The 12,526-nt window shown below is 44.6% G+C and overlaps 1 protein-coding gene across 3 annotated transcripts in view; it reads left to right on the forward strand.

The window, feature by feature from the left end:
- The window catches only part of DIS3L2 (DIS3 like 3'-5' exoribonuclease 2), a 192,380-nt gene that overhangs the window by 108,787 nt on the left and 71,067 nt on the right, over positions 1-12,526 (forward strand). For all 3 annotated transcript variants that reach the window (XM_040567859.1, XM_040567860.1, XM_040567861.1), the window contains exon 12: positions 8,254-8,366. In XM_040567859.1, coding sequence (XP_040423793.1) covers positions 8,254-8,366 — 113 coding nt within the window. The remainder of the gene's footprint in view (positions 1-8,253; positions 8,367-12,526) is intronic.

Below are 12,526 nucleotides of genomic sequence, written 5' to 3' on the forward strand. Positions count from 1 at the left end.
CATGGTGGGCCTAAGTCACAAGCAGTCCTCTGGAGGTTCTCCCAGGGATGACCATGAGGCAAGCACTGGCATTCCGTGGGGAAATCGAATGTATTTGGGGTTCTTCCTCCCCTTCATTTTACTCATTGCACTTGAGTCTTGCAAAGGAATCAATACAAACCAATTCAATCAATACAATTTCAAACCTCTCTTGCTGCTTTAGCACCTCACGAAGACCGGTAGGCATTCGTGCAGGCATGGAGGAAACTAGCTTACCCGTGACCCTCTGCACTGTGAACAGATACCAACATAGGAGTGGGGAGAAAACCTGCACGGGCAAAAAAAGGTTGGGCATAGGCGTCAGCGCATAAGGGAACGCGTCTGAGTTTGCCAATGCTGGCTTGAGTTGATGCATCACAGAAATCACAGAATCGTTAAGGTTGGAAAAGATTTCCAAGATCCTCTGGTCCAAATGTCACAATCTCTTCGTTTCCCATCATTACACTGGCTGTCCCCAACTGTCCCGTGGTCTGGCCTTACTTTTACTGTTAAGATACTTGTGCTTGTCTTTCATCTGTATTTTACTCCTTGTTTCTTGTTCAGCAGGGTGAACAAATCTTTCTGCTGCGTGCTTATTCTGTTAGATATCATTCCCTGTGTCCTTCAGTCTACAATTAAATATTTTATCTTGCACATGCTGCGTAAATTCTGTCCTTCTGAGTATTTAGTGCTTTTCCGCCAGGAGAATTCCTTCTTTGTGAAAGTATCCAGCTTAATGGCGCAGTGGTAACATTTGCACAGAAGAGCTCTTCTGTTCTCCTCCTAACTTATTGCACCAGGTTTGAAGGCAATTTTCAGGAATGGTGTAGGCAGCGTTCTGGACGGCAGCACCTCCTGTCACAAGGTGAAGAACTGACATGGGTTTGCTGGCAGAAGAGGACACTCGGGTGTTGGGTTTCTCTGCCTTGATACCGTGGTATATTCTGTGAGGTCTGGAGACCCGACTTCTGACTGATCACCAGCTTAGATTTTTCCACCTCATGGAAGCTGGCCGTTTGGAGAACACAACCATCATGAAGATCTACCCCATGTTCCCATGGGAGGCTTGACCTCCAGCTCTCCTAAGAGGCTGGGAATGCTTCTTGCTGACCAAGAGCCTTCACTGAACTTACTCCTCAGGGCTGGGAAGCGTGGGGAAGTATGTGCCTCACAGAACATTTAATGCTAACCATAGTGAAAGCATGTAAAACAGCACTGAACTGGTTTGGGCTGTGCTGGTTTGTGTATAAAACTCAGAGCTCTGTAACGCACAATGTGTGAAGTGCCCTACTACGGGCTTGTACTGGCTTTGTTTTGCAGTATAAAAGGTAGCTTTTAAATTCTATTACCAAGTGGGTTTAGGGCATTGCTGAATTTATTAGCTGCTACAGACAAAAACTGTATGCAATTCACATGGAAGACCTGCTCCCAGCATTTAATTCAGTAATAGATGGTCTCCTCATAATTCTGAAACTATTTAAAGAATTGCTGATGGGCTCATGGAAAAAAAGCGTTCAGCTTAGGAACAGCTCCTTTCCTAGAACATTTTTCTGCTTTTCATCTTCACTTGTCCTTCATCGCTAAAGGCACTTAATGAGCAGGAGTTCTGTGTTGTGCCGTACCTGGAGTCAATCCCAAGCTGGTTTGTAAAATCACAGTAGTCTCCGTAACAGTCAGCCGGTGCCAGAGACAAAAGTACCAAAGGTTGGAGTAGTTACGAGAGCTGAGTAAAACCGTGCTTTAAAAGTCACTACAAAGCAGATAGGAATCATTCTGGAGTTTAGACTCATTGAAGTCCCCCACTGACCTTTTAACTTATTTTTTTGTGTGTGTGTGTGGTGTCATTCTCCCCTTTCCCCCATCTATTTTTAAGAAATGCTCTGAATGTTCCCTGGTTTGGGATCACTGAGAGCATCGCTCCTTGCAACATCACTATTTGTATCAGGGGCTTCTCAGATACTTTCAGAAATCCTGCAAGTGCCAAAACTTTCGATATGGGAGGAGTAAGTAAAGATTGTTTCCCTTTAACCTGTGATCTCATCCTGTGTCTCATTTTGGAAGAACTAGGGGCAATTTCAGTTCTACTAATTTTGAGGATTTGGCCCGTCTCGCAGCTCCTGAATTTGTGTGATCGAATGAGCAAAATCTCAGCTTTCCTCATCTTTGTATCACCCCAGCTCCCGAAGAAAAGGAGGTAAATGTGATCTGTAAAGGCTAAAGTGTTCGAGATAGAAAGGAAGCAATTTTTACTGTGTTTTCAGGAAGCAAAGCAGAAGCCGAGACCCAGCCCTTCTGCTGTTTCCAGTCTGGTTCAGACACGTGGAGCGGGCGTGCTGCCGCGCCGCGTGAACTGCTGCTCCCTCTCCCTTTGCATGGGAATGTGCAGCCCACGGAGCTGGGGGCCTGATGTTGGCTACGTCTCCAGGTGCTACAAACATAGAAAAAAAGTGACTAAGCAGGCTTTAAAGAAGAGGTCAAATGGCTTGAAAGGCGTAGGCGGATGTTTCCATGGGATGTTTCACATGCAAACCAGCAGCAGAGGGGCTTGGACAGGTTCTGGAGGCCAAGCTGGCAGCAGAGCCTGGGAGTACATAGTATTTTGTGGATCATTACCCTTTAGAGGTGCTTATTGTTTGTTTGGGCAGATGATTTTTCCTATTTTCAAGTCATTGCAACATTTACTAAAGTCATGTTTATGCTTGGTTGGGAAAGTTGCTGCTCTGTGCCCTGGGGACTTGTCCCGCTCTCTTGAGATGCGGAATTCTGATTCCTTTTGCCAGAGTGTTTTCATGAGGTTATGTCAAGGAAGAGACCTTTTGAGAAAGAAAAAGCTATTAATTGCTTTAAAAAAGGTGTAATTAGTTGCATTTCAGTTGGATAAAGCAACATCATGTGATAATTTTAAAACTTGGGTTTCCTGGTAAACAAGTTAATGGATTTATGCTCAGTTGCACTGTGCTTTCAAAAAGCAAAATCGCTCTAGGGCACACAAGTAAAATTTAAGCACTTTCCTTGTTATTTTAAAATAAGTAAAATAAAAATAAAGCACACTGTCTGATTTTTTGAACAATAGCTTGGCTTCCTGCGGTGGAAAAGTAACCTCAGCTGAGAATTAAAGCCACCCACCTATGTCTTCAGACTGCAGAGAAGACAAATAGCTTGCTCTTTCCACGGTTTCACTTTAATTTTTGTATTAATCTCTTCTACATCTTTTTTATTTTTTTTTCCTTTCCCTCTTGCTCTTTTCTCCCACTCGGGCAGTCACTCTCTTTTCTCTGTCTCTGTCTCCGTGCCAAGAGGGACGCTTCTGCATTCCTGGGCCGTCGGTGTACGGGTGTAGTACATACACACAGGAAGGGAAATAGAGGTGTTTGGGTCGGGTCCTTCATTTAAAGGCTCATATTCAACATCTGTGATGATCCCTAGCTACTTCGAGCAGCTTCCTCAGGTATCAGTGCCATTTTCTGCCTCTGTGCAAGTTGTGTTTGTTCTGTGTGCACCCCTCTTACCGCCTGCAGCCCCTGTGGCTGGCCCTGCTGTGTCGGAGAGCTTCTCCTGCAGACGCTGTCCTTGCCCCTATGCCCAACAGCCACACAGGAGAACCTCAGCCCTGATGAGAGCCTGCGCTAGGCTGCTAACAGCAGCAAAATGCACATGTAGGTTAAAGGCCTCGTCTGTCTCTCTTTATACAAGTTTTTCATACTTTTGCAAGGCACTAAATACTGCTTTGCAGGTAAGTGAGCAGCAGCAGGTCCCCCCAGGGCAGGGGAATGGGGAAGAGCTGTAATTATTCGCTGCCGGAGTTGGTGTAGCCAGGGAACAGTCAGCTACCTTTAACTGCTGGCAGCAGCTGGGTGGTTGGCTGTTTTCTGGCTGGAGCAAACACTTTGCAATTGGCTTTGAACTTTCCTATGGATCCCTTACTGAGGGGTAACAGACAGCTTGAGAAATGCCGGCTAATACAAAAAATTTGGTATTAAATTTTAAGTTGACATAACACTCTCTCAGTGCTTGTCCTCTCTCCTGAGAATGATGATGTGTGAAGGTGAGATGGAAATAAAGGGGAGTGTGTCTGCATGGTAGAGAATTACCTTTTGCTGTTTTATCCTTGAGGAGTTGCATTTTTAAGTTCCATGCTCCTAAAATTTGTTTACACTGGGGTATGATGTGAGCTTGCTTGGTCTTTCTCACTGCATTTGTACTAGGATTGACTAGGGTTGCTGAAGATGGAGAAGGATTTGCTGCCATTGTGTTAACTTACGTACTGTTCAAATATATTCAGCTCGACTTTCTAATTCCTGGGGCAAATACTTGATACAACTTGCTAGGTTGGCAGTTTTTATGGAGCATTTACAGACTGAAAGGTCTTTTTCCTTTTCCTCCAGCTCTTCCTTGCTAATCCCTTTCGTTTATAATTTTTCTCAGTAAAGAAGGAAAAAAGTTCTTTGAACTGTTTTGTCCTAAAGGATGAGATCATCGGTGGAAAAAAAGAAAGGAACAGCTTGTTCTTTGTTCTGTAAGGTGCCACACTTGAACCATTCTCCTTTGATTTTAGCATCGTATCAGTGTTACGTACACAAGGTTTTGGAGCGGGTTCAAATAAAGCAGATTCTTGGATCAAGGAGCTGAACTTTCTCTAAAATTGCTGTGTGCCTAGGGCAGCATTGTTCTGGGGAGGCCTGCCGTGAGTAGCTCGATCATTTGGTAAGCTTCTAGAGGAAAAGCCAGGCTTCTAGAAGCTTGGAGAAACACAGATTGTTTTATTCTGCTGTTGTAGCAACCTATGTCATGGTGAAGGAAAAGGGAAATTGTCCTCTCTGTGTTCTCTCTCCCATCCATCTCTGTTTGCAGAGAGAGGCTAGTGGGGTACAGCTGGCTAATAAAGCACGCGTTGCTTGATTCTAACTGCATTCCCCATTGCTAAACGGCTCCCATGTAGCAGCTTCACGGTGATGGAATTTGGGATGACAATTTTGCACCCACTTTTGCACCCTGAATTAAAGGAGCCATCCAAATGCCTAAAGCATTTTTCATTGCAATATGTGTTCCCTTCAGCTCTCGCTTAAATATCAGCCATATGAAGTGTCATGCTTAATCTCCTGTATATTTTTATGTAGACACCTTTAAAAAAAATCTTTAAACGAGTAGTGTAGCTTTAGGTCTTGTTGTCCAGCTTTAGGTTCATTGTAGGAAAATTACAAATTTGGGTTGAAGCAAGTCTGTGGCTTGTAAAGTACTCTTCTCTGCAAGAATTTCAGAGAGGAGCTACATGCCAAGGCTTGAAGCCTCTGTTTGCTGGAGATGTAGATTTTGTCATCAAAATGAACGTGGAGTAGGCAGTGTGTAGCAGAGTGTGGTGTGTGGTCCGTGTGTTGTCCACCATTCCTCTTCTCTGCTCTCTCTGACAAAACTTCTTGAATAAAGGAGTGGTGCTTTAACTCTTTTTTCCTTTCATTCAGGCCACATGCTCTTTTTTTTTTTTTCCTTGGGAAATAACATAAGACTCACAATGTGAAATGTTCCTTTTGTGACCGTCATAAAAAAATTAATGAGACTAGAAAAACTGTTTGTGGATCTGGAAGAGAATGCCAGGGAAAGAACTTTGTGGCTAGAGAAACACATTTCAGTTGGCAAATAAACCAGGAGAGAGCAGCAGGCAGGTATTTTGGTGCAGGCTTAGGCTGGCATTTTGCACAACACATTCAAAAGTAGATATTTGAGAGAAATCAGATGGGTTGATCGCTGTCTGTATCTTCAAGTTCTCTTGGTCTGAATTTTTTGGGGGTGAGGGAGATAGGGCGATTCGTGCTCGAGCAAGACAAACCCAAGAGCTGCCAGTTTGCATTATGTCAATGGATGTAACAAAATATTTAGATAGAATTTCTATTAAAAGTTCAAAAGCAGGGGGCTCATGCTGACCCCGGCTTTTAGAACCTCTGGTGGGAAACCTGAGTGAAATTTAATTCCTCTCAATGTGTTTTCATTGGCGAACTCCACGTTTTATTATCTCAAGCAATGAGATCTTTCTTGGTTTGTCGATTTTCTACTGAGGACAAAAAGTTCATGTATGTAACAGTGCACATATTGAATTAAAGTGCGATTAAAGGCATGATGTAATGACCCCCTCTCCTTTTCCTTTAGTCAATATTTGCCTGCAGGGTCAATACATTACAATATTGACTTCAAAGTGTTCAATATTGTTTTACCTTCTGAGTGTGTTGGCTTCGAATGCGTGTAATATTAAACCTGTTGGTTGAACTGTTGGTCTAAGACTTACTGTCTAAGTAGTTTCAGGCTTGGATGCCTAATCCATGTAGAGCAGCTTTCAAGGCATCTGATAATATCACAACACAGCTGTAGGCAGCTTTCCGAGGTGAACCATCGAATCTGCAGTCTTTTCTCCCAGCTTTCCGAGTGGTGGAGTTCAGCCCTGGGAGTGCGATGGGATTATTGCCCTCTCCCCCTGCTGCCACGATATTTGCTCTCCGCAGGACTTCCCAGTGACTGTAGGTTATGTGGACAAACCTAAACCCCAGTGCTCCCGTCTTCCATGTGAATTTTTTGCTGCCTTTACATCTGTGCTCTATCAGGTATACAAAAAGCAAGATAATGCTTTCCAGACTCAAAGTTCTGTGCAAACACGGCTTGGTAAAACTGGCTGGATGAGCTGTTACCAAGTCAAACTGTCACACACGGCGTTACCTGCACTCCCAGGCGGTGGCACGGTTTGCTGGGTGGCTCTCCTGATACGAGCGTGAACCTTCTCGTGCTTCCTCTTCACCTGTATAAATTTCCATTCCCGCTCTGCTGAAATCTAGCACCGTTACCCGTCCATCAGCTGGGCACCCAGGCAGATACACTGTGTAGTGACAGCAGCTGTTAATATTTTGTCCTTCAAAAATGTGACGCTCAAGGCTTTGATAGTACTCTATGCGAGGTGTATAAACAAACAGGATTATAACTGGTATGGTATCTTATTATGTTGTCTTTTTGGAAAAATAAAGGAAAGAGAAAATATTTATAGATACCATGAAGTGAGTGAATTCCTCTAAAGAACCAACTGTTATAATTAGGAACCCACTGCACTTAGAACTACTCTACAAATAAGCACCTCAAATCCTAGGCTAGCCCTTCCAGAGAAAACAAAGGTCAACAGGCTTCTTTGAGGATTAGCAAACCAGAATTTCTTGGACCAAGGTACTAATTACTTCCAAAGCTGAGGATGATCGCTCCTTCCAAATTCAAATTACTGCCAAAACCTCACGATAATCCTCAGTAATACTCCTCTCCAGCCTAACTTTTGCATTAAGGTGCTTTTAGGCTAGACTCTCATTTGAGGATAAAAAGCCTAATCCAAGGATAAGGCAGATATCAGAGTATTCCTGTGGAAAGCTGCACTTCTGCATAGCCTGATGCTAAATCATTTAAGACTTTCTAGGACACCAGCAGCAGTTTGGGCTTGACCCAGAGTGAAGTGGAAGCCAGTGCAGCTTGGAGAACCCAAAAGCAGGCCTAGAAATTGTGTCTCGTACTGCTTGTCTATTTGCAAGGTGGGGCTCCATATTTCTTGCTTGCTGTTGTCTGACAGCAAAGGGATGAAAACTAGGCTCACTATTACAAGATCCCAGCTGGGAAGACGGAGCCACGTGGCTTTTAAGGGATTTCACATACCCACCACTGAGATTCACACGTATACGTGGGGATGAGGTAAGTTGTAGTCACAGTGGTTGTGAATTTGGAAGCGTCTTGAGAGTCCACAATTTTCATCTCAGAAGGGAAGAGATGGACAGAAATATCATTTTTGTGAGTTCTGGGCATAAGGTAAAAGAGTTCTGGGAGCACTGGGAGAAGGGGCGAAGGGGACAGAGTTAAATATACGCGTAATAATACAGAAGACGTCAGAAGGATCTATGCACAGAAGCATTCAGACCTGTCAGAATGAGAAAAGATTTGTGAAAATCACTTGTTGTCAGTTTCTTATCCATTATCTTGCTGTCTCCCTTGCCCTAGCCCTGGCTCTGTGGTAGCTCACAGGACTCATATATCACAGAAAATTGCTCTGCCAGAAGTGGCCCAGCAGAAAATGTGGAGATCATAAAATTGTGTTTTTTCTTTTTTCTTTTTTTCTTTTTTCTTTGAAAAGTGACTTCTGGATGGAATTATTTCCTTCTTCCCCTGCCCCCTAAATTCCTTCATTTCCACCTGCAGCCTACTGACTTTTTTGTGCAATTTCAGGGAACTTTGAAGTGGGTGTTCACATTGCGGATGTAAGCTACTTCGTACTGGAAGAAACAGCGCTGGATAAAGTGGCAAGCGAAAGGGCAACCAGCGTCTATTTAGTGCAAAAGGTAAGACAACTTTTCCTTTTTTCTTCTGAGTGCTGCCTTCCTTTTACCATAAATTCATTTTAAAGGTTCATTTTCAGATGCCATTGATCAAAATGTGATTATTATTGCAGCAAACCTACAGAAATGAGCAAACTGATGCAGACAAACACAAGAGTTAACAAAGCAGCACTTATGAAGACAGCACTGGGTGAAGCAGCAGCTCATAACCGTGTGTCTACGGGCAGAAACCTGGGTATGCCAGGGCTTGTTAGCTCGGGAGCAGCTCTGCTCACCTGCAGCTAGTTCAGGTCCCAAAGCCTTATGGCTTTGTTTGCACTGTCCTGAGCCTGAGATGAGCTCGACAGATCCCACTTAACTTCTCTGCTTTGCTGTTGCGGGTTTGAAATTTGCCAATATGGTGGTGATATAGACTGTCATTTTTGTCTTCATTGCAGTAGGACTGGCAAAGCCCTCCCAGATGTGGATGCATAGCAGAGTGTGGTGTAAAACACCCTGTGCCATCTCACATCTGAGGTACCATGGTATTTCACAGACTTTTTCTTTTATCAGGGTATCCCAAATACTGCAAAGTGATGCTCTCTCATCATACACTGAAAAGATATTTAAAACTGTAGAGATTTTTGGGTAACAGAACCAAATGTTAGACTTGATTTTTGAACTTTAAAAACGACCAAGTTCAAGTTTAACATTATTGGAAAGGAAACACCCAAGTTTCATCTGTGCATGATTTTTTTTTGTCTGATTTTAAGTTGAATGTGCAGAATCACTTCCTATATTGCAGGCACTGTGTGTGAAAGGAAGCCAGAAAGCTTGGCTTTTGGCTTCCTGTGCTGGCTTGAAACATCAGCTGCATGAAGAGGAGTATTGAGACAAGTTTCTTAAGGGCAGGTTATTCTTTCTCTCCCCACACTTCCTTTCCATTAGGTTGTAGAAGTCCTTGACTCTGCAGCCCTTTCCCAGATGGCAGGGCATCTGTGGTGTAATAAACATATCCTTGATACTCAGGGTTGTGGGTGATTCTTCTCCTCCCTTCCTGGGTGTTCCCAGGGTTGCTCTCTGGGGAGGGTCTCTTAATAATGCTTGTTCTGTTAGCTTCCTGTGCTTTATCCATTCTTTCCAGATCATAAATTATTTTGTCTTTACACCATTGAAATCAAATCAGTGGTTTGATATCAACCTGTTAACCTTTAGTAGCTGTTTCAGAACTATTTTGGGGTAGACGTGGTGAGGCACAACCTCAGGGTGTCTCAGGGGGTCCATGGGTTTTATGTCTCTGGAGGCATGGGTTGTGTGGAGTAGCCGTGAGAGCGATGCAGAGGGGACCGAGGAGTGGCCTGGCTGGAAAACACCGGTTACCAGCGACTGTTCTCCAGGAGCTGGAAGCAGTGCATAGCTCATGGAAACAGCAGTACTGGCACAGGAGTCTTCCCAACCCTGTGGTCTCTGCAGCAATAAGCCCTTGGCTCTGCGATGACCTGCCTCCACCTCTGATGGGTGACTGCAGCCACCGCTTGCCCAGGGGGAACGTCACTGCGAGGCAGCAAAACTGTAATCCTGGGAGACGTTGTGGCAGTATTTTCAGGACAAAATACTGTGGCTTGAAGGCATGTAGTTATTTACCGAAGGGAGAAGGAAATTTTTTTTGTACATAAAAGATTTTTTTCATGAAAATTTAGTTGAATTCAAAAGCTAATTGAATGTTCTTTCAAAGTGCCTTTCCCCCCCCAGCACCAGTCAGTCATGTGTAACGCCAACTAAGTTATTTACTGCCTTTTCACAGCCATAATCTCCCATTGCTCTTCAACTGCCATGGCCTAGCAGTCAGGATTAGTGTTTTACCCACACTTCTGCCCTGGAGAGAATACGTTTTCAGAGTACAAAGTAGGTTAGATGATGAAAACACGGTGTTGGTCAGTATTTTAATTGCAAGAGATGAAAAGGAGAGAGGGGATGGGCAAAGGAAAGCAGCCAGGCTGTCTGAAACAAGATGGTAGCGTGACTTTTGTAGAAAATATGCTTTCCTTTGATGGAATTGTTTCCTAAGACAGCTGTGATTCTGCTAGAGGTTAGCACCATGCTAATCCTCCCAAAGAAGTTAAATAAAGCCACATATTTAATTTTCCTGAACCATGTATCCAGAAGGGGAGTTATTGTGTAATTGCTAGCAGTCTATTTAATAAAAGTCAAAAGTTTTTGAAATACGAGTGTATCAGGTTTTAAGAAGCAAGAAAACCTAAACAGTTTCCTCTTTTTTGGCACATCCTGTAGTGTTATTTTAGGTGTGAAGCAGCTCAAGTGAGAGGTCAGCCATAAATCCGTATAATATTTTATTGGTACTATTTTATACTTGAGATCAAAGATTTGATCTGTAAGCCTATCTTCACGTCGAGTCCAAGGACTTCGAGACATTCACTTTTGACACCAGCAGGTTGTCAGGGTGTTGATATTTTGATAATCTCCGGCTGAGTAACAAAAAGTTGCTCGAAATCTGAATTCATGGAAGTGTTGATACAACTCTCGGGCAGAAATCTTGGCTCACAAACAAATTGCCTATTTCCTGTGAGTGTCTTGTAGCGGGTAAGCAATAGCCTTGCTGAGCCCACCCCATTGTTAGACCTTGGCGGCCTCCTCCTGGCTCCGGGGAGAGCAGCCGATGGAAACCTTTGGCTAAAACAATCCCTCCCCATCAAATTGGTGGAGGGAGACGGGGTCACCACCAGAGTCACCAGTGGTCGTAACCCACCTGAACCCAGCCTCAGACTGCGATTATTTGAGGGGAGCAAAACTGTCCGTGCGACTTGGTGAAAGTAAGGGGCTAGGCTTAACCAGAGTTTGTTCCCTTTTTCCTTTATCTGGTTGTCTGAGATTTTTACTCCCCGTCTGCTCCTTGAAAAGCTGCTACGGCAAGCCCATTGATCAGAGCCACCCTGCTCTGCTCCTGGCCAGTGAGTCCCTCGTCGCTGCGGCAGATGTTTCTGGTTTTAAAGGGAACGGGAGTTTTATCATCCCAGTGTGCCTGTGCTCCCTCCCACTGCCCAGCTCCCGAGGAATGAGGCTGAGGCTGGAAACTCACACTTGGATGCTGGAAGCGCTATGCTAGCCCGAGAGGCAAAAGGAAAAAAACCCAAAGGGCTCTCCCAAGCAGGAGGTGCGACGTTGCTGTGTCTGAAGGGAATCCACCACCCAAGAGCCAGGTTTAAGCAGCACTGCAAGCCTTGGTAAGAAGCCCACGTGTCCTATAACCCCAGGATAAGGATGTAGGAGCCCCTCAGTCCCAGAGGTATCTTCTCTTACTTGGGCATTCCCTCGCTGCCCGGGTCTCCGGTGCTGTCTGGCAGCAGGAGTGCTGCGTCTGCAGCCAGCTTCAGCAGCGCCAGCCCTAAGGAGATTTCGCATGTGGCACTTGGAAGTACAGAGAGAGAATCTGCTGTCTGTAAGCTGATTTGAAATGCAGACCCACAGCTGCAAATGCTGTGGATGTCAGCCTTTCGCTCAAAGTGCCCTTTCCAGTATCTCTTGGGCCCTACTGGGCTGGTGGGGAGAGATGATGCCTTTTATTAGTCTGGCCGAGAGAAGGGCTTGGAAACCAGACAAGCTCTCGCCACCCAAGCCTTTCTTCAGCCCTACTTTCTATGGCAGAAAGGGTTTCCTAGGGCTTGCAGGTCTTTTTTTTCTCCATTGTGAAAAGTTTTTTCAATTGCCCTGCTGAATCTCTGCATGTCTAGATTCAACTACATTTATGCACCCCCTGTTCCCAGCCTTACGATCCCTGTATGAGCACCAGTGACCTTATTTCTAGCTGTGAAATCAAGCTGAAGGATGCGATCCCTACTACAGGCACCTGAAGAAGAGAAGCACTTCCCACGGGAGGTAGTATCCTTCAGCAGTGGTTCAGTGAGCTGGGTTTCGGCATGCTGTGGCACTCCGCAGGGCAGCTGGCAGGTTCTGCTGGCTCTTGGCAGACAGTCATGGAAAGGGCAAAGTATTTAAAGGATGCTGGGCAACCTCTGGATTATTTGAGGTGATGCTATGCAACCCTGGTATTTTCTAAAGCTTCCCTGGGCATTAAAAACGTACTTAGGGAAATCTCCTCTCATCCTGCGTCTCCTTGAAAAAGAGATGAAAATAATCCTATTGCACAAGTTCCTTGTGGGCAGCCC

The sequence above is a fragment of the Cygnus olor genome, chromosome 9 (genome assembly GCF_009769625.2).
Source record: "Cygnus olor isolate bCygOlo1 chromosome 9, bCygOlo1.pri.v2, whole genome shotgun sequence".
Lineage (NCBI taxonomy): Eukaryota > Metazoa > Chordata > Aves > Anseriformes > Anatidae > Cygnus > Cygnus olor.